At 41.1% G+C, this 22,619-nt stretch overlaps 1 protein-coding gene across 6 annotated transcripts in view; it reads right to left on the bottom strand.

Moving 5' to 3' along the window:
- The window catches only part of dgki (diacylglycerol kinase, iota), a 90,698-nt gene that overhangs the window by 8,508 nt on the left and 59,571 nt on the right, over window positions 1-22,619 (bottom strand). For 3 of the 6 annotated variants that reach the window (XM_005475874.4, XM_025899530.1, XM_025899531.1), the window contains exons 11-29: window positions 22,014-22,096; window positions 21,661-21,721; window positions 21,466-21,579; window positions 15,735-15,860; window positions 15,152-15,230; window positions 14,768-14,823; window positions 13,832-13,894; window positions 11,097-11,170; window positions 9,690-9,801; window positions 9,531-9,617; window positions 7,825-7,937; window positions 6,951-7,013; window positions 4,967-5,067; window positions 4,131-4,210; window positions 3,789-3,833; window positions 3,224-3,293; window positions 1,963-2,003; window positions 1,720-1,844; window positions 558-583 (exon numbers count right to left, since the gene is read on the bottom strand). In XM_005475874.4, coding sequence (XP_005475931.2) covers window positions 558-583; window positions 1,720-1,844; window positions 1,963-2,003; window positions 3,224-3,293; window positions 3,789-3,833; window positions 4,131-4,210; window positions 4,967-5,067; window positions 6,951-7,013; window positions 7,825-7,937; window positions 9,531-9,617; window positions 9,690-9,801; window positions 11,097-11,170; window positions 13,832-13,894; window positions 14,768-14,823; window positions 15,152-15,230; window positions 15,735-15,860; window positions 21,466-21,579; window positions 21,661-21,721; window positions 22,014-22,096 — 1,519 coding nt within the window. The remainder of the gene's footprint in view (window positions 1-557; window positions 584-1,719; window positions 1,845-1,962; window positions 2,004-3,223; window positions 3,294-3,788; window positions 3,834-4,130; window positions 4,211-4,966; window positions 5,068-6,950; window positions 7,014-7,824; window positions 7,938-9,530; window positions 9,618-9,689; window positions 9,802-11,096; window positions 11,171-13,831; window positions 13,895-14,767; window positions 14,824-15,151; window positions 15,231-15,734; window positions 15,861-21,465; window positions 21,580-21,660; window positions 21,722-22,013; window positions 22,097-22,619) is intronic. The other 3 variants (XM_005475877.4, XM_019346946.2, XM_025899533.1) reach the window with 2 other exon arrangements.

The raw sequence follows: 22,619 nt of genomic DNA, 5'->3' as shown, positions 1-22,619 counted from the left end.
GCCTTCCACCTGACTCATAACCAGCTGATGTTTTACTGTTTACATTTACTGGATTATATTTAATCAAATCAGGCAAATAATTACCCTCATACTCTGAATATTTTCAAACTTACAGACTCGCCAAACACTTTACATTTAAATGTGCCCTTTTGTACTATGTAAGTACAAGAGAGTAATTAGAGGGCTGTAAAACTCTTTAAAATATGACAAAATTAGAGAAAGAATCACAGCAGGAAGATGAGCCTGTCTTAGTATATGCTCCTGTTTAAAAAAAACAACAAAAAAAACCAATATACACCAGTTACCAGGAAGTTTTTCCTTCCCACAGTCGCCTGTCATCTGATTGCTGGAGTTTACTCTCCATAAAGCACTTTAAGGAAATTGTTATTGTGTTTTTGTTCTATATACATAAACAGAAATGAAATTATATAACAAAGTTTAACCTTGCCTGTTAGACTGGGTTCAATTTGCAGTGTTTTTGGAGAAATTTCTTACTTTCAGTTAAGCTTTAATATTGTGACACCGACTGTGTGTCTGTGTGTGCATGCGCGTGTTACCTTGTTCGTCTGATGTCAGCGGAGCGCTGCAAACAGAAAACAAAGACAGCGTTAATAAGATATGTAGCTAACACTTTTCCAGTGCTTACAAAATGTTTGTATCGCGAACCGTGGAAACCTTGATATTTTCATCAGGTAGAAATGATCTTTCACCAGATGCAAGTACAAAGTTAAGGCCTCATCTGTACATTTAGGTATTGATAATATTCATGCTGTCAGCAGGAAGTGAGTGCAGAGGCACAGAGAGAGTCTGGCAACTAAAACAAAGATTTACAAAGTAGTTACAATATAATTATAAACACAATATCAAAGTTAATTTTAAATGTTGGAGATAAATGATCTGATTCAGCCTCAAACACACGTTTGTTCTAAGCAATAATTCAAAGATGTGTGTCTGTGAAGCATTATGAATGCACTCCACCTAAACATGGTCACTTCTGGCTCCAAAGAAAACATCATGGCGGCAGCTAAAACGCAGGGTGAGGCTGCGGTGGCTACGTGTGATGTCACTCGCCCTCTGTCAGAGCCATCAGGGGGATCTGCCTGGCCTGGGAGCAGAAAGACGTTGCTTCTGCCAAATCGCTCGCTGCTTCATTATGAATAAACGTTTTCCCATTTGCATTTTAGGTATGGAAACTACTTGATATCCAGGATACGAAAGGTGATCACACAGTAGGTAAAACAAAACATTCATATGGAGCGTGACCTCCCAGAGATAGTTTTCTCTGTAATCCTTCTTTTGTCTACTCTGTCCAGAGGTGAGGGGAGCAGATAAAATCCACAGGGCCGTGCCGGCTGCATCATATACAATGACACGAGTCACTCTCATCACGCAATGTCAGTTCTGCCGTTTGAACCTCTCCACCACCTCAGCATCCACCTCCAAGTGATACTCACTCTTCACTGCCCAGTTTCCTATTAGCAGGTCAGAGAATACATGCTAAACTCTGACTGCATTTAGCTGCTGACTGACTGAACAGCTCTGAAGACCAAGACAGAAGATGATCCTAGAGGCCTGAGCGCTGCACTTCAAAATGCTCGGGAGGGAGAAAATTGCTCCACAAAGTGCGTGCATGGAGTTTTCTGGTTCAGATACCTTCCAAAAAAACCCAAAAAACTGATTTTTTTGACCTTAGTGAGTCACCTCTATCTGCTGACTTACCTGGCAGTGGGCTCCACCACCAGATCAGGCATCCCCGTGGACGAGCCCTGGCTCGCCACTGGAGTTTCGTGGTCCAGGATGAACACTTCATCCTGACAGATTTCTGTCACGAAATGGAGATGCTCCTAAAACAAAACCCCCAAACCCCCCCAGAGAACCAGGAAAGAAAGAAGGAATGTGAGAAAGAAAATACACCAGGAAACAAGCTTTGTGATTCTGAAGCAGCAGGAGAGGCAAACATACCTGAGCCTTGTCGATGCGATAAAAGCGGTCAGCTGACGTGGCTGCAGAGAAGGAACACGCAGTTATGCAACATAAAACATCTGTAAAGCTGCATTTATCAAAATCCCTGCAGGGTTTTATGATACCCGAATAATCTTTGATGATTTTAGAATAAGTTTCACCTACTTTCATTTTTACTGGATAATTTAGTTTATATTTCAAGTCATTTGATGAAAGCATGCAGTTAATTTTAATTAAGATTTAAAATTAATTGAAAATAAAGTCATTATGATACAAAAACACTAACTATAAAAACACAAAGAATCTAACAATTTGTGCTCTGGAAGTCGATATGATTGTTTTCAGGGATATTTATTAAAATAAAAATGCATCACTGTCCACAATAATAATAAACCTTTGCAGTTTTTTTAAATACATCTTTTACTTTCTAGGTGGTTTCCAATTTTTTGTGCTAATTGTGTCTTTTGAAAATCTGCCTCTGCCTCTCAGATTACTCTTTGACGCCCCCCTGTGGACATTCTTTGTAAGTTAGCAAACTTGCACATTCAGCCTGGGATCAACTAATTATCCTCCCCTCCCGCACGAGTGAACTACTGCATCCACACATAACTGCTGGTGGTAGCTCAGTCTAGGCTAACGATAAAAAGTAATAAAGAAACTTAAGAGCCACCTGTGCAAGTTGGCTGTTTTCACCAATCTAAGTGTTGTATCACCTGCTCTGGCGCCCCCTAGTGGCAAGTTAGCGGATACAAGTAACTTCTGAAGGAATTTGTGACCTTTGTTCTTAAAAAGCACAAAATAAATAAACTTTACCCGACTTTCAGGACTGGAGTCTGCATTACTGTGCTTGACACTTTACTAAAGGATGTGATGGATGACCAACTAGTTTGGTGACTAGTCGAAGGCTTTAAAAAGCTATGTGTATGGTTTACAGACATAAATAATTCTGTAACAGCATCTTAATAGAAATTTAACTCTCAAGGAGGGAAAAAAAGCATTGTAAAACCTTACTTAGAGTCAAAGTCTGAAAACTGAAGACTATACATGCAGTTTTTGTGTTTTGGGGATTCAATTCAATTCAATTCAATTTTATTTATATAGCGCCAAATCACAACAAAAGTCGCCTCAAGGCGCTTTATATTGTACAGGGACCACTGAAATTAAACTTAATTTAATTAACTGCCACAACAGGTGCATGAAGATGTTACCGAGATCCTTCTAGAAGGACTCTGACCCAGTTTAAGGTTTTTCAATCACTCACAATCCAAGAAGCTCCAGTTGGCAGACAGTCTGCTGGTTGAACTGGTCCGAGGGACACCTCTGCTTTCATCCTGGAGGCAAAGAGACAAACGTTGTGATCGTCGCCATTTTTTTAATTGAACAATGAAGTGAATGTAACAAGGTTCAATCAGGAGATTAATCAGAGTAAAGACGAAGCAAAAGACAGAACAGGTGAGAAAGACAAAAGTGCTGTTTAAGAGTGTTTTACAGTAAATAGCGTGGCAGACATGAGCAAGACAATAAGACAGCATGTAGTGCATATCTATGAGCTGTTTTTAAGGATTTTACGACTCTAAGGGTGACTCTAAGGATTTAAGTGTGGGTGTCAGCCTGTAACAGATAGTTTATATTATTTAGCTATTATTTATTTAAATTCCTAAATTCAAAGGGTGTGACATAGTTCAAAGTTCATTAATAAGGCATTTTAAGCTTCTGCCAAATGCTTATGAGCTGCCAGCCACCTAAAAATGTCAAACTCTTAGATGACTGTCCAAATGTTTCAGCGTTTCTCAACCCTCACAGAAAGACACCCCAAAGTCATATACCTGGTAGTGCACTCTGTGGCCAGTAGATGGCGCCTGGTGTAAATCCTAGCAAGCACACAGCAGACAGGTTTCAAGGTTAACAAAGAGCCAGAAGCATTTACACAAAAAACAACAACAGCTTCCACACATTTTAAAGTCAGTCACATGAGACAGACAGCTAAAGAGCACCTCTGCGTTCCCGGCAGTGCCGGTCATTCATCTATCTATAAATAACTGAGAAAGGAGCGGCGACGACGCTGTGTGGATCATGAAATAATGATGAAGAGGAGGAAACAGGAGAAAAGGAGAACAAGGGAGGCAATTAAAGTGATGATGATGACGGTGGTAAAGCTAGAGACTTGCCTCTTGTAATCTGTCAATATAAAGTCTGCAGGTCTCCAGGTCACAGTCCCCCCTCACCACCACTATGCCAACAGGGATGGCTGAGAAAAAACAAAACACAGACACATGTTAGAGCTTTAGGGTAACTACGGTAAAGATGTATCAACACATGGTATCCACAGCTGATCACCTACACTAAGAAAATTATTTTTCTGCACTAGAAATCTTCAGAAATCGTGTTTAAATATGAAAACGTGGAGCCAGGCTGCACACCTTTCCTGAACAGAAGCATAAATGTTGGACACAGTCGGATCCAAAATACTATTTTTATTTGTCTGGGACATGAGTGAAAGGTTTGTTACTTTATAAATCACTGAAGCATATTTTTTTGTCACGTGTTTAGGAATAAAATATCCTATAAATAAGGCTTTGAACTGAACATAAACAAACTGTAAAGGAATACAGCAGTGAAACTAGAGCTGGTACAAAACCAGCCTGTATGGAAAGTTTCCTCCTTCATAACCAAAACTCATCCATTTGTTCGCAGTAAAGCTTAAAGTTATGTTTCGTGTATCCTGTTGATGCCTTTTGGAATTTTTATAATCGTTTATTTGACAAACAGTGTGACTTACAGTACTTACGCTAATTTAGTCTTAAGATGTAATTCAGCTTTAGTGGAATGATCTTAGCAATAACCAACAGGTTAGCAGGTATCTGCTGGCTATATGTGTGTCATAAAGTTGGTTTGGCTTAAAACAAATGAGCTGCAAAATTCTGCAGCTGGTGACCCACAATTTATACAAAAAGGCAGATTAAAGCTGATTTCTTTTTAATTTAAGAAACACAGAGAGCCTTACATATGTCTCGTAGCCGCTCCTTGTCATACTGCAGCCTGTCGTACTCCTGGAGGCTGATCCGGTTCACTCGAAGACGCAGACGATCTGGAACAGCGTGAGGACTGGAAAAAGCACACACACACACACACACATGTGCATGTACATGCACACACGCACACACACACACACACACAGTTCAGACATGCCCGAGCAGACAATGAGAAAGGCATACAGATGCATACATGCACGCACAGACACAACTGGACACAACGCAAAACACATCTGAGCTTTTATTTAAATATAAATATAACTGAGTGTCTGCACACCTGAATGAGTGGCAGCACGGTCAGAGGAGAAAACTACGTAAAAACAAACAGACAACCGAGCTGAACTCCTGCACTCCATTATTGACGATGTTTTGGTCCGTCTGACTTTCAGTGAAAGTGATCTCATGCTGAGATGCTGCCCACGTACCTGACGAAGGCTGGACAGACCAAAACACTGGAATCAAATAAATATTTCAGCAGTAAGCAGCACACTGGAGTTCAGCTCAGCTGCTTTTACGTGATATTTAATTCCTCCTCTGTCTTCTTTCCTTCATGTGAAAACAGATCTATGAGCTCTGAGCCTATATAAGGCATCTGCACAGGTGTTTGAGAATCATACGTCCACAGAGCCTCAAAACCTCTTACTCAATAATCTTACCTGCAAAGGGACAGAAAGCGTTTGAAATTACAACAGTTACATGACTCTTGTTACTCAGAGCACAACATTAAGACACTTTACAGGGTCTGGACGTCAAGCGAGAGGCTCGGTTCAGGTAAAGTTAAAGGGACTACAGCGAGGGAAACATTAAGACAAAAGACAGAAGCACACTGAGGAGTGGACAGGCTTTTTTCTGCATGCTGCCACACGCTCTTTCTCCCTCTGTCGCTCTCTTCCAGCCCGTGTAACACAAACACTAACAGCCAGCACGACACAGCAGGGTTTGACCAATACCACTATTTGAGCATTTCAAATCTGGGGTTCTCAAAATGGGGTTCAGGGACCCTCACAGCCAACACGTCCAAAAGGAACAATCTGGGCTTATAAAATAAGGACATTACGAGTCGTGTCTGTTAGGTCTACCTCCCTCAGGTTGCTGTTTTTCTGATTAACCACCGCTGCTAACGAGCACAGAGGAACATTAGTCAGGGTGTCCTTGGATAACCGTCTCCTGCCTATGAGGTGCCTGCACATAAAAGCTCAAAAAGCGCTGCTTTAAATGAGTTGGGAATCCTAATGCAGAGCCTCTTTCAATGTTGGGACTTTGTCCTGATTTGCCCTTCCTCACATTAAACATGCAGCAGGAGACAGCCCACGTCAGACTCTTCCTCGCTCCTGGAAATACTCGGCTTGGTTCAGGTGAGGGTACTGCCTGAGTTCAGCATGCAGGAGGCTCACTCGTGGTGAATGTACCAGTAATTACCTGTGAGTTTGTACTAAAGTGCTGGCAGGTTAAAGAACGTGTCATGTTTGAAAGGCCTGGTTGGACATTTATGTTTCTTCATCAGTGTGGTTGCTATTAAGGCTTATTTAAACACAACTTTCAAGGAAATATCACTTTCTCATGATTAGAGTGAGGACTTAAGATTGGGTGGGGCCTGTGGGATTTTCTGATTTTTAAATGGGTCGCAGCTCTTCTACTTCATCCTTTTGTTCAGTAGCCAAAGCTTTGACTGAACACCACCTCCAATACTACAAATAAAAACTGTTAAATGAACAAATAAAGTCAAATATTTTATAATTTGCCATCATTAAAATCATCATAACTGACCACAAAAGGCTGCGAAGATGCCAACTGCTGATTTTATCATGTAATCAGGATACAGGTCGATAAAAGTAATCAGCAAATCAAATATTGGTCAAAGCCTGATGGATCAATAAAGACACAATGCCGTCAACACATTTACTCACACGGACACAAACATCCATCCATCCGGTCACAGAGGGCTCAGGTACTTACACAGAGAAGGAGTCAGGGGGAGCAGAGAGGCGGCGCAGATCAGCTGCACACACCTTCTGAATACTACGGCCGTACACACGCGCGCACACACACACACACACACACACACAGAAGAGAGGAGGAACGTATGACGGGGGAGATGAGGGAGGAAAAAAAGAGAAAATGACGAGGAGGGGAAAGGAAATGAAAAAAGAGGAGGGGAAGGAGACAAGGTAAAGAAAAGAAAAGAAATAATTAAAGATCACACCGGTGTGTGTGTTGGAAGAATGAAGAAGTGAATATGAAGGAAGACAAAAGAAGAAGAAGAAGAAGAAGAACAGGAGGAACAGACGGAGAAAAGCCCAGAGGTAAGTGGACAAACATTGATAGCACAGTAGCAGTACAGACAGTCGGTAAGTTCAGCTACAGAAAGTCATCACCCTCTACTCTTCCTGCTCTCACATGCACACAGTTACTGTAGCTGACACGGTTTAAAATACACACAGATAAAGACAGAGATATACATGAAGAGATATTAGTGCTACGGGGATGGAGGAGGGTTAGTAGCCTCGTGATTCTCTTTGTGCAGGAGGAAATCACAAGGCAGCACTGCCACTCCTGAAACAGATCAATAAGCATCTCCTGTTCACGGGAAACTGCCAGTGTCACGTGTCAGCGTGTCACCCATGCTCTTGTTTGGATTAATTTGATTACACGTCCCTCCTTTGACTGCGGTCTGGCGTGCTATACGGAGATGTGGGAGACTGAGGAGTGAATGTCAGCTCCTGCTAAACAGACTGTGTGACTCATTCAGATTTTTTACAACACTGCTGGCCTAGATCCTCCATCTGTACGAGCGCACCCGTGTGTGTGTGTGTGTGTGTGTGAGACTCACTCGTTGAGCAGGGGCACAGAGGTGCGTCTCTTGCTCTTCTGGACCATGTTGGCCTGATTTCGAAGAGAGATGCGGAGAGTGGATGGAGCCAGTCGACACGGCTCGCCGTCCACCTGAACAGAAAGACACGCTGAGGTCATGTTTTAACGGACAAACAATGACTTGTCATAGTATTTGCTTCTTTTAGGCTTACATCAGCAGCATATAACTCCAAAAATCAGCCAAGAAGCTACTTGCAATCACAAACAGTTTAAAAGACGGACGTCTTAAACCTGCATTCTTTCTCAGGACCAGCAGAGGGCGACTCTTGTTTGCAAAGAGACCACCACTATAGAAATGAAAACGCCCTCAACTCACCTGCTCTGTGACCTCAGTAAACACTTCCTTGATGACTTTATATGAGCTCAACCTTCTTTTTTTCTTCTTCTTCTTTTTAAATGGTCATTATTGGGGCCATTTTACCCAAAACAGATTGTTTGAAGGTTTGGTTGGGCTCTTGGAGATGTTTTGAGCTGTCTTTAATTTAGTAATAGCTTGTGTAATGTTTATTTGACCTGGCCTGATAAAAAGAAATATCAGGTTAAATAAATCTCACAAACTGCAGCAAAGTATAGCGGACTCTACTAGAGCGGCTTTGCACGGTTCAGCTCACAATAATCCTTCTTTATCTCACACTGAGCCGCTGATTGGCTGCTTATTACAAACAGAAGGTTTTAACAGCTCTCATCTCTTTCTCCTATCTGAGCTTTTGATCAGAGTCACTGCAGAAAAGAGGCTGCACACAAACATCTGGCTCACTTTTGTCTGTTTGTCATTAAATATCACAAATAAAATTAAATATATAGCCAATTTTAATACGCTCGCACTTCTCATTGCATTTACTGCAGCTGAACGACTTCATAATTTCTGCATGACTGTTACTTTTTTAAAAATGCAGTACTCTAAACTACCCCTAGAGGTACTCGTGTACCCATTTGAGAAATACTGTTTCACCGTTTTCTTGTTTCTCAACGTTGTTGTTTCTCTGTATATATTACAACCAGCACTGTAGTTAAATTTTAAACATTATTAATAGATATGAATAAATAATAATGAAATAAAGAAGGATTAATGAAATATTGTCCCCTGCAGGGTTACTCAGAACTAAATCAAGAATTGAATCAAATATTTAAGAAATATTTAAGACAAATTAAAAATCAGTCAATCATCTCAAAGGTTTGTCAAACTGTGAGGTGCATCACTGGAAACATATGGAGTTTTAAAAAAAGTTTGCTGTCATGTACCATTTCAATTTCAAAGTTTTTATTAATTATATTAGTATATTAAAAAATAAAATTTTGTCATTTAATTGTTCATCTATTACTTAATTACTTTAACGCAGTATGAACAGCTTTGGTGGTGAAGGGTCTTTATCAAAAGGAAAAGCTGTAAAACCTCTAAAAAGGTCAGCGTATATGCCCTCCTTCACATTTTCCAAAGCTGTCCAGTGGGCCTGATTGGAGTATTTGCTGGGTCGATTCTGGCCCCCGGGCCTTATGTTAGACACTCCTGTATAAAACTGTACATATACTACAACAGTTTGTGTTTATTCTGAGGAATTCTACGTGTTTGTTGTTTTCTTATACGCTGATTATTCTCTAGCTGCTCTTGCTTTGAATGCTGCAGGTATGAGCTTGTTATATTACACTCTGTCACTCTAATATTACCTGAACAGGTACAGTCTTGTAGGTAGTGAGGACGACCTCTCTGCACTGGTGAAGTCTCTCTCCGTGACCTCCAACCTGCAGCGCTGCCTAGTGGACAACAGAGACGTTTTCAGATGTGGTTTTCTCTTCGTTGCGCTGCTTCTTTTTTTAAATTCTTACCAGCGAGGCCATGGTGAAGCCGATAACCTCGATGCAGCCGTCGTCATGCCGCTGAGGTTCAAAGTCTCGATGGTCTCCCGTGTTTCCCCACGGCATGGTGCCAGCACAGTATCTGCACACGTGTTAACACAAACATGCAACAACAGAGTCTCAAAAACACCTTAAATGTTATTTGGGCTCCCCCTGTGGCGTCCTGTTGATGACACGCTCACTGCAAGGTTAAACTCAAATATCAAATCTTTATCAAATGCTTTCTGGCTGATTCATCTTCCTCCAGTGACGGCGCAGACTCTCCTCTGACCGCACAGGTATGAAATTTGTTTTTATTGACTGAGGAGTATTTTAACTCCAGGCTGCGTGGGAGGACTGAAGTCAACAGCTTCAGCGAGCATAAAACCTGAATTACACCTCCCGCCTCTACCTTCAGCCCACTTCAAGAATTTAATTAGTCAGGTAGTCACAAGAGAGTCGTGGTGTCTCACGGTTTTCTAGATGCTATTTAACATGCTTTGTCACACACTGAATTGTTAGACAGAAATTTAAACTTACAGATGCCCCATTATTTACACGTTTTTCAATAACAGTGGACTTTTTTTCTTTGGCTTTTATTTGTTCTTAGCAGAGCAAATACCAGGAAATTCACAAAGAAGCAACACAGCAACACTGTTTTCAAATAGACTAACTGAGCCACTGATCACAAAACTGCTACGAAATTCACCAATGAGTGACTGATGACGCTCACAGAGTCTGTCCACCGTGAATTTCTTCCAATAAAAAAAATATCCAGACCTCTGCTGGGAAGGAAAAGCTCTCAAATCTGTCTGGTTCACAAAAGGCATCGAGACAGAGATGACACTGCAGCAGCACTGAGTGACAGGAAAAGAAGTACCGCCCCCTCACAGATGTTCAGAGACACAACATATCTACGTCACACCTTTAGCTGCCTTAATTCTTCATGCCACAGACTCAACAACGTCCTGGAAACATCCATGTTGGCATGATAGCATCACACAGTTGCTCCAGATGTTGGCTGCACATCCATGATGAGAATCTCCTGTTCCACCACTGCTAAAGGTGCTCTGTTGGACTGAGATGTGACTGTGGAGGCCATCTGTGTGCATGTTCAATAAACCAGTTTGACACCGTGTGTCATCCTGCTGGAAGCAACCAGCGGAGGATGAGTAGGAATCAGCGTGGTCAGCGACAAGACTTGGGTAGGCTGATAAGGGTCCCAAGGAATGGAAAATATCCACCACACCATTACACCCTCACCCCTTTGTGTTGAAGCTATGAAGCTCATCAGATTCAGAAACCTAGAGAGTGCCTGACTAAGTTCAGGTCAAGAAATTCCTGGGAACCATCGATTTCGATATCGATTGATATCGTGGCCACTCCATGATCACCTACCTGGGAATGTTTAGAAACACTATGCACTGGAACTTCAGCTCCTGGATCTTGGGAGTGAGATCTGTGCCATCACACTGTGAAAGACATGGAAAGAGAAACTTTGAGCCAACGTTTCACAGAATGTGCTCCACAGATTTGCAGCATAACAACTTATTTTCACTGTCGGAACGTTTGTTTTGCTTTTAAATGTCGTTTCAAGCGTCGCTCGCTGTTCTCAGTTTTTACTCTCAGTTTCACTGTCATCACTCTCTGTCTAACCCCCCCGCCGTTCTGATTAATCAGGTCAAGGGTCACGCCACACTCCGCTCCCTGCAGGATGCCTATAATGATTTACTGCGGCAACCACGCAAGATGTGCCATTTTCTAAATGTACAAACCATTTCTGGGTCAGATTTTTCATATTTAATTATCCATTTTCCACCAGGAAAGTTTCTAAATGAAACCCTAATTAAAGGATGAGTCCAGTCAAATTCAATATGCTTCTATAAATAAATCCAAGGAAAAGACCAAAGCCAACAGAAACCCTCAGTGCTGCGTATCCGAAGCTTGAGCTCATTCCTCCGTGCCATACAGCTCCATTATTCTCGCAGAAACTATTTAAAACACATCAGCGTTAACACCTCTAACAAGTTCCTGCATTACAATGAACGAGGGCACCGTAAATCTGCTGATGCTGCTATAAATACTCACAGCAACAACAAATTAGCAGCTGAAAACAGTCCCAAACAAACACATTTTTCCTCCTGTGTTACTAATATTTGTTCAAAACTGCAGCGCCAAGATTTTTTAAGGAAACGATTGAGCCCTTTTTCCTTTTTTTGAATGACGCGATCTATTTATTATCCAAAGATTTATATCAGCAGCAGGAAACAAGAAGCATGAGAGTCAGAGTCAGAGTAGGGAAGTCGGAAAATGTTCCGAGACGATCAAAACACTGTTTGTGTTTCGCTGCTCTGGCATGAAATTTCAACAGATGCTGCTCTCGGGGCATCCCTGACACTGAAGACACAGTAAACAATCCTGTAATTTAGTTATGTTCTACTCAGTCCCAGATTGTTAGAGGGTTTGTTAACTGGAAAAAAAAAATCAAAGGGACAGTTCACCACCAAATCAAGTTAGCAATTATGTTTTTCCTCTGGCCTGCAGTGAGAATGTTTTGGTGTGGTTTTGGAGATATCAGCCACAGAAACATCTGCCTACCCTTGCAAACATAAAAAACGAACTGGTACTAAGTAGAGATCGACTGATACAGGAGTTTTTAAACTGATACCTATCTGATAAAATCAGATATATCGCCTGACTTTTTTTTTTTAGGCCTTTTAGACACACGAAAACAGACTTCTCTAAAATTTGTTACATGTAGTTATTTATGAGTCCTTACTAAGATATTATTGATATTTGAGAAATTTAACTGTATGGTCATACGATCTCAAAGTATGATCTTGTTTTATTGTCACAACAAGTCGTGGATTACTCGTTTACATTCAGATGTGCCATTCCACACATACAAGTTCCCACCAGGAAATTTGCAGGGCGCCCTCTGGTGGACAAACTATGCAACATCAACACTCATAACAAGGCTGAAGGGTGTTTCTTTCATTTCTTTTTTACTTTTTTAGTTATGGTTAATCAGCCATCACAAGAGACAATACCTATATATCAATAGCAAATATTGGCAAATAACTAATATCAGGTCAACTGAAAATCAATATTTCATATAAACAACTTTATTCTTCAACACAGCCTGAACTTTCTGAGGCAGCTTTCTTGTCATTTCTTTAAGTAGTCTTCAGGAATAGTTCTCCGGGCTTCTTGAAAGACATTCAAAGCTCTTCTTTGGATGTTTGCTGCCTGTAGATGATCCCACGCTGCTTCAGTAATGTTGAGGTCCGAGCTCTGGGGACGCCAATCAATGACTGACAGTGTTTCACTGTGTGTTTTTCTATCAAGGAATGATTTTACTGCACTGACATTATATTTGGGATCAATGTCATACCTAAAAAATTAAGCCAGCCTGTCCAGGGTGGACACTGCGTGGTGGATCAAAATCTGATAGTGTTAATCTGCACTCATAATTCCATTAGTTTTGCCAAGATATCCAACACTACTGCCTGAAATACAGCCCCAAACCAAGACACGGCCTCAGCCATGCTTTACAGATGGCCGTAGATACTGTTGTACCCCTCTCCTGACCTCCTCTGTATATTTTAATGTTGACTTGAACCTACAGCTGACATCTCCCAAGCCGGCTCCAGTTAGCACAGAGCAGAGGGTGCAGCGCACTCTGGACAGGTCACCAGTCCATCACAGGGCTAACACGAAGAGAGAGACAACAAACCAGAAATTTGCTCTGCACCACATACTGGATCACCCCTGAGATGGGGTGAACTGTCCCTTTAAATATGCTTATTTTATCTCTGGGCATTTTTCTTTTTTTTAAGGAATTCTTCAATTAACCAATTAAATCATCATTAGAAATGTTAATAAAAAAGGACTGTTGGTGCTCTAATCCTGGGGTAGATGTCAGTGTTCAGGGTCAGTGACTGAGCAGCAGCAGCGCGGTGGTTCTTGTAAGACTTTAATGCTTTAATGAAGGACACCTCAGCACGGCGGCCGTTAAAAGAGAAGCAGAGGACGGGATTTTAATCACCGACCTGCTGCCCAAACATGTCGGCACAGAAAACGATACAGGCGGAGAGCAAGAGAGAAGACGGAGAGAGTGTGTTAACACTCACCACCACTCTGACGTGCTTGGACAAATCCCTGGAGCTCCTCTGGAGGAAATCTGAGAACGCAGCCTGCACACACACACAAGCACACACACAAACAGAGAGAATGGGGCCCAATCAAACAGAATTACAGTTCATTACATTTCCCTCATTAAAAAGAGATAACTCCGCGACGCGCTTCCGCTCCAACTCCCACCCATCACTTCTCCCTTCCAACTCACATCCTTCACAGAGAATTTGCTCATTCCAAACAGCTCCAAAATTAAAAATTCTTAGCATCTGTTTAAGGATTTAGATTTGAATCGGGGAGGTTCAGAAGCTAGAGCTGCACAAAGTTGGAAAAATACTGGATTAATTAACAATAAAACAAAAAGGAATAAAAGATCAAAATGGTGTGCTATGACCTCGGCTCACTACAGATCAGTAAAATTACTGGATTACAGGAAAATTACCCAAAATTCATCTGGCGAAGGTATGCGGTCGATGTGAATGATTGCATTAAAAATAGAAGAGTCTGAAAAATGTTTTGATTCATGAAACATTCGCACAGATTTTACGTGCTGGTGTGTAAAAGCCCTCAGAGTGAACGCTACACTGACTCCCTGCACCCTCTTGTGGTACAACCTGGTACTGCTCAAAAGTACAGTCTGTTCAGAGTACAGAGGCTTGGGACACAAAGTCAAAGCAGGTGTTTCTTTACATTCTGTAACTTTTACTTTCTTTTTAAACACAGCTGAGATATTCTCTTTGCCTTCATGCGTATTTACTCTGAGTGATTTTTTGCAGCACCTCATTCTTGCTTATTTTAACCAGACTTCTTCCTGCTCATCCTAACATGTGTCTGTGTGTCAGACAGACAGTGACTGGGAGGAAGTGTTTCGGCTCAAAGCTTTGTGTGTCTGTGGATGTGTGAGCAGAAAGAAAGTCATCGGGGACACTCACTCCTGCATAGAACATCTTGTTGCGGAAGCGACTGTTAAACTTTTCTGGGTTGGCCTCTGGAAAGACACAATTAGAGAGGCAGAGAGAGAAAGAAGGAGAATACATTAAAGATGTGACAAAGACAGTGGGATTACAAATGTGAAAACTCCCGCAGAGCGGTGCAGAGTAACACGGAGAGACTGACTCATTTGTGCATGCCTGAATGTGTGAATCTGATTCAGGATCCTTTGTAAATTTTTCATTCTGCTCATCTTTCTTCTATTTTTTTAACAAAAGCAGAAAATGATCTATTAATGGGGGAGAGGAGGACCTAATGGAACATAAATGGAGTTGACACAAGGTGAAAATTTTAAAAAGACTGATATTAAAATAGCTTTCACACACCTCTGGACTCGTGGAACTCCAGGGTGACGTGCGCGTCGAAGCCAAGGCTGAAGTAGTTGTTGAACACGTTCAAGGGCAGCTGAGGATGCAGGAAAAACACTGAAGTGGGCCTCTTTGCATAAATATAATGTAATTTATTCACATAGACAGCTCACATCCTCTTTGAGCATAAACTCTGACCATTTAGCTACTGATACTCATCCAAATTCACACTTCTTTTTTTTTTAAAACCCAACTCTTTAAACCCACGGTATAGATATCAACAAGCAAAAACCTCAGAGGCTGAAAAATAAAGCACCAAATCTCTGCAGTTCCTCAAACCCCCCGCTCGCATTTTAAAATCCTCTTCTTATCATGGCTACAGTCTGCTACAAAAAAATGTTCTGGTCTTGATAGGTACAAAAGAGACGCTTCAATTCACAAGTGCTCTGATTGTAAGTTAAAGACAATAAAATATCTCATGAGATGAAAATTACTGATGCAAAAGAGGCTTCAAATGATCCCTTTAAAGCCTGCCCTACCTTTGTTCCAACAGTGTACCTAATATGGAACACACACATCCTAACTTCCAGCACAAACTGACCTTCTGTGTGCCCTCCTCTGGCTGGGCAGAGCTCTTTTCTACTAAGAGGTTCCACCTGTCCAGCTGCACCACCGAACCGTCCTCCACATGACACAAAACCTTGGACACTGGTTCATCCGTGTAGCCCTGCAGGGAGGATAACAAACACAAGACAGAGGCAAATTTAACTACCCAACATCTACACTGTCAGCTGTGTAAAAGGGTTTAATGTTAAATTTAATATACATCTGTGCAAAGTGAGAATAAATACACACTGGAGAACATTTAAACATTTTGAGTAAGTGAAAATAGGACAAAGATGACATGTTGTAACTCAAACGTTTAATAAAGTGAATTCAATTCAATTCTTTTTAATTGAATGCTAGCAATGAATATTAATAAAATGCTGGAAAGGTTGTGTAATGCTACAAAATGACCCGGTGAAGCATCTGATAACCATTTAGGTTAAATGGAAACTTAACTGGGTATAAAGAGAGGACCTCAGAGTTGCTCGATCTATCAGAGAGACCCAGCCTCTTTAATAAGAGGACAGAAACCAGCATTCATGACAATAAGGAAGAGCATTAGAGCATATGGAAGGGGTTGACCTTCACATCTGTAAAGATCCATCAGTGCTGAATGAAAAATTGTGGAGCCATTTTCAGGGAAGTGTTTTTATATATCATTTAGCTAAAAATAAAACTTTACAGTAAGACACCATGTATCAGCCACCTGCAATGCAGTCTACAGATTCCTCCCCATGTGCTTCAACCCCCACTCACACCCTGCTTCAGGCTACCTCAATAGGTCACATGACGGGGTGGGGCAATGTCTCATATAGTGGTTTCCCCTTAACCCCTGGTGATGATTTAAGACCCATGCCTTTGTTCAAACTTTGGCTCATGTGACAACTCTCATGATCAGTAGCAGGTCAACGAACAAAGGGGAGAAGCCCCACTAGGGGTTAAATAGCTCTCAAGACTACTATGACCTGGATGACTGAGAACCTACACAAACACGATAGTTTAACCTCCACTGGGTCATTGGTAAACCATCTAGGGTTCAGTTGTAATTTCACTGACCAATAATTTTCATCGCAGTTTTTCCCCCCTCACAAAACATGAGGATAACTAAATGAAAACTAACGCCAAGGATGAAAACTGCTGAAACATAGCGACACTTTCATCAACAAATATAAACAAGATAAAAATATTCAGAGAGATAAGATCCAATCAGAACTAATTAAGTTGTGCAGAAAGGCGGGACAATTTAGGAAATGATCCAATCAGAATGAAGGTTAGACCTGGCAAATGGCACCCCGTACAACCAGCTCCCCTGTTTCTCATGAAAACATCAACACTTGGAAGGATTTGATGTCAAGGAAAATAAGACTCTTTGTAAACCTTGTGGAGCACCTCTGATCTGTAAAGACACGACAAACCTTTCCACTTTAGTCAATGAATCAACTTTTGATTTAGTCTCTATAAGTTGAATAAAACTAAAAGTATCAAATATTGCAGTAAAAATTAATACTGCTAGAGTTTGGTTAACACTATGTAAGAGTAACTTCTAGTAAAAAAAATAAATTAATAATAATAATAATAATAATAATAATAATAACAGCAAATTACTTTTGTTGTGATGGATGTTTGAAACAGTCAGCGGGATGCTGTAAGAACTGCCAGTTCTGGAGGATTTGTTGGCTGTTTGTAAACCAGTCTAAATGCTGTGATATACACGCAGATTTAGTCACTGAGTTCAGGCAAACTGATAAAAAAAAAAAAGGAGCAGAAATTTTGAGAATCACATTTAAGGAACGTGTACAGCAGCTAAAAACAGACTGGGATGCAGAGAAGAACGAGAGGGAAAGTTGATAGTGGAAGACTGAAGAAGAGGCTAAGGCTGTTTCTTGTTTCATTTCGGATTCTAGCCTCCGAATCGTCGCTCCATTCCTCTTTCATCTCCTTGCTAACAAGAACACCACGCACAAGAAAACACAGTAAGTAATAGAAGAGAGGAGCAGACAGGAACAGCATGCGATGATTGGATTTCAGTGAGCGATGATTGAGGTTTCATTACTGCCACTATAACCATAACCTTTAAGAGCATCAAACACAATCACATGATGCACGTCCACGGATTTCACAATCTCCGCAGGTCGATCCCTCTCATGTACAGTTTTCTGTCTTCGTTTGCTTTTATTTTCTCCCTCCTTTTGGACAAATAAAGGAAACAAGACAAAAGACAACACACACACACACACACACACACACACATATAAGGAGAAAACAATCTGATGGTAGTAGCGCTCATCAGCAGGGCCTCTGAGCTGCTGACACACACACAGTCAGGTTTCAACTTACATTAACTTAATTTAACCAAAACCTACACAATCCAAAACCTAACCTTTGACCCAACAGGTTATTAAGACTCAAATCAAGTCATTTGCATGGAGGAAACGATCGTTTGTGTGTCCAAAACAAGTCCGCACCATTTATGTCCCCGCAATGTAAGTACTAACAAGGACACACACTCAGCAGGAGAGCTCACACTCAAACAGCAAGTCACAGGGACAGTCACACTCACGCAGCGAGAGGTGGAACAGATACGGCGGTGAGTAACACAACCGAGTGTCAGAGAGATGAGAGAGAGATCAGGACAGAAGAAGGAAAGAGACACAAGCAATATAAAATATCAGAAAGGGGGAGAAAGTGAGAGAGAAAGGAAAGGAAAGGAAAGGAAAGGAAAGGAAAGGAAAGGAAAGGAAAGTGATAGGAGGAAAGATGAGCAAAACAGAAGAGAAGAATAAAGGAGGAGAAGAAAAAGTGGAAAGAAATGGAAAGCTAATGCAAACTAAATATATATTGCAAGATGATGAGGGAAGGTCCAGCAAATGGGGGGAGAAAATAAATGAAAAGGGAAGAAAATATGAGGAAAGTAGAGAATGGAAAGTCAAGGACAATATAGAGGACAGGATATAGATATATTTTATTTATCTTTCAATATAGACTGAAAGCAAAAGAGGTGAGAAGAAAGAAAGGAGCAAGAACGAGAGGGAACAGCAGTAAAGGAAAGACAGCAGGATGAAGAAGGAAGGTCCAGAAAATGAAAGAAAAATTAAATGAAAACAAAAGAAGTTGGAGAAAGTATGGGAAAAAGAGGAAAGGTAGGAAATGAAAAACTCTAAAGAAAGCACAAAAGGGAAAGTCAAAGGAAGAAAAGAGGATGACAAAAGTGAGAACAGGGAATGGAGCAAGGAGAAGAGCAGCGACGGAAAGGAAAGGAAAGGAAAGGAAAGGAAAGGAAAGGAAAGGAAAAAGGAGATGCACCAACAGTTAAAAAAAGGATAAGAAATGAGAAGTCAGGAGAGGAAATGGAAATAGACAAAGTGGATAAAATGCCTGCAGTCAGAAATACTTGATGAAATAGAGGACAAAAAGAATCGAGCAATTACACTAATTAATCACATGGCAGATAAGAATTTCCACTCAGGCCCGTCTTCGCTCCAAGCGTGTATCTCTGTACGTATCGGGAATGTTTCTTCATTGCTTTCACTGCTGCTCCATCCGCAGCTGCTGAAGTCATTCACGTGTCCTTGCTTCATCATTCAGCACGGTGCAGGGCTGAGTCTGCACAGTTCATTACACTCAGTGATACTGAACTACCAGGTCCATCCTTACTGTCACATATACTCCATGCTGTCATTTTACTGCAGCATATCAGCCAGAAAATGGATTTTTGTAAAGACTTCTTATCAATTTACTAATACATTTATCCCAATCATCTGAAAAACGTGAAGAAAAATTACTGACATATCAATTTTTTTCACTCAAACTTTTGACTCATATGTGAAATATTTGATGTATTATCCTCACTACAAGCCCACATAACTGATCTGATGAAAAGTCTTATGGAAGAATGTGGGTGCTTGTAAAAGGCCTGCTGCAGTGCCGTTATGAAACGTGTGTCAAGAGGCAGATTCTTCAAACTTCAGTGCTTCATCGGATTTTTAGGAACAAGCTGCAAATTTGTGTCAGACTTTCTGAAAGTTTTGGGGGAGAGGAAGGTCAAAACCACAGCAGAGGAGGGGTCGCCTTTCATAATCCAACAAATGCCACACTTCCAGCTTTTGTAAGGCTATTTCTAGAAAAAGTCCCACCTTGACACCAGTACAATATGCTTTCTGTTTGAGACTCCATACAAGTCTTTTACCATAAATTTAGCTTGTATAAACTGTAAATTTTCAAGAGTGAAAAAGGTACATCTGAAAAATGTACATAATTGCACTATTTCCTCTAGACATCTTTAAAGTTACAGTGTGTAAAATCTCACCACTAGATGTCAGTAGATTGCAGATTGTGGTCAACTGAGTTGTGTTTTCTTACCCCAGAGGGTTTTTTTGTTTTGGTTTTTTGTATTTGTAGGGCTGGTGGTCCACCGTTTACCTCAGCTGTCAATGCTGGATGATAATAAGCACTTGCAACAATATTAGGAAATATATATGCATGTTTATGCACCTGACTTCAGTTCAGGAGATGAGGCTTCAGGTGATGAGGAAGAGTATGACGTTCCCATTGAAGTACAAATGAGTTCATGAGAGAGTATAATTCCGGGCGGTAGGGGAAAAAAACAATTGTTTGGACCCCCTATGACACAATAAACAACATAATAAGAAAGAGATTTCAGAAAATTTGCAGTAATAAACTGGGGCTTATTATTTTGGTGTGTGACTCTCAGTGAGCACCACTGGTCCACATATAATTGAAACAATGAGTCTGGGATACCTTACTTAAAGACGTCCATGCGGTTTTTTCTATTATTTCTGGAATGTGAAAACAAACAATGTATTTTACGCTTGAGGAAATGAAACCCCACTTTAAAAAAATGGTGGAAATGGTTTGTTTTTTCTTACAGTCTGAGTGATTTTCCCCTGAGGGAACACCAAACCCTTTCTGTTTCCTATGCATGAAAAACCCTGAGTGAACTGCCAACTCGACCTATGGATTTATAAACTCTGTACCTCAGTTTGTTCTGTACACTTAAACCTGCTCTGAATACAACACCCACTGCAGCTGTGTCACTGCTGTGATGTTTTCCAGTGAGGTGGGGGGCGCTAAGCGAGCCGTTTTGCTGTCAGAGGGTTGATTCTGTGTTGTGCTTAAAGTTGTTTAAACTGCAGAAAATTGAAATTAAAAAGGAAAAATAATTACAGGAAGCTGCTGTGATGTCACCAATAAGCATGTCATCTTAGTTGTGCTTTGAAGAGGTCAAACGGGCTTAAGGGTCAGGGAGGAAGATTATGTGGAGGAAGAGAGCTCTTTTAGACATCCTGGAATGTGGGTGAGCCATTTCGTAGCTCCCCGAGGTGCTGGGGAATAGAGGATTTATTTTTACTGCATATTAATATTAGAGCATACTCAACATGGCTATAAACCTGTCAAGTTGAATCTGAAGAAGGAAATTTTCATCTCTCTCATGAAGTACGCTAATGTTCCCTGTTCTAAATCCCTTAAATATGTTTTTTTTTTTTATGCTGAAAGAGCTGTTGTTGCTCTTATTCTTCTTTTTCTTTGTTAGATCTCAATCTCGCCTCCAGGTGCAAAGAGTCTGCAGCCAGAGTTACCTTTGTATCTCATTTATTTAGTCATGTTGTGCAAAAACTTCTCACTGCGCATAAACTCAGAGAGGGCACACCGCTGCGCCCTGCCGCTCTCCATCAACTCTGCAGCAGAAGTCAAGGCTAGGAACTCACCCCACCCCAGTTGAGCGTCCTGGCGAGGTCATTTCCTGTTCCCAGAGGAAGCACAGCGACCGGAGGCTGGGGATTCATCTGCAGCTCATCGAGAGCAGACAGGATCCACCCCACCTACAGCGAGACATGCAGGCAAAGTGTAAGTTGTAGAAATTTAGAATAGAAATAGTGGCTATTAGAGATGTATAGTCATACCGTGCCATCTCCTCCACAGGCAAGGATCCTCAGATTTGGCACTTTGCGATACAACTCCAACCTAACAAAGCAGAGAGGTAATATTATAGAATAAAAAGACTGCTGATTAGTGTTGAGTGGGTGTAATTGCTCCAGATTTTATGAAAATTGTTCACCCGTGAGCTTTGGATTTAAATAAAAGAGGAGTGAAAAGATGGCTTTCCCCCCTCAGAGGTGGACTGAGATAAGGGTGATGTGAAATGAAGATTTAAAGTAGGTAATTGGTACTAAACTGTCAAGCTCAGGGTGATTTCAACCTAACTGTGTAGGCTGTAATGAAACACCAGCACTCTCCCCAAGGGAAGATTACTCACGCCTCGCGCAGTCCACCCTGCGAAAGGTCGAAGACTTGACGAGGATTCAAGATCCACATAAACATCTGTAACACTTTGGCACCCTACAGAAAAAGCAGGAAAAAATTCAGCTTCCTTCATGTTACAATATTTAAAAAGCTGCCACTAACAGCAAGCAAGTAAAAAAAAAAAAAAGATCTTCTGTGAAAATCTAAGAAATGAATCTCCAAATCTAAACTAAACCCAGTGTTATGTTCTGAAGCTGTTGCTGATGAAGTCTAAAAGATTATGTTAAGCAGTGGAGCCCTGAACTTTTACCTGACGGAGTTGCAGGTAAGATGCAAACATCTGCCTCAGCTGAATGAGTCTTTAACTTGTTTAACTCCACAGTACAAATCTGCGTGTTGTCCAAATATCTGAGAGCTGTGCAGGTAATCTTCCGGTGGATTCACAGCTGTGTCCTACCTCCTGCATGCTCGCCTAAACAAACGGAGTATTTCCTGCAGCGCCAACACTTCTGAAGCTAACCGTTTCCTGTTGTGTGATACATTTGAGAAACTTCTGAAGATGTTTCCGCCCAAATCTCCCGAAAACGTTTGGAGTTCATGTGTGAAAACAGCTTAGCTC

Source organism: Oreochromis niloticus, linkage group LG17, assembly GCF_001858045.2.
Source record: "Oreochromis niloticus isolate F11D_XX linkage group LG17, O_niloticus_UMD_NMBU, whole genome shotgun sequence".
Classification (NCBI taxonomy): Eukaryota; Metazoa; Chordata; class Actinopteri; order Cichliformes; family Cichlidae; genus Oreochromis; species Oreochromis niloticus.
The sequence above is the reverse complement of the archived record's forward strand: the minus strand, read 5'-3'. Positions and strand labels throughout refer to the sequence as shown.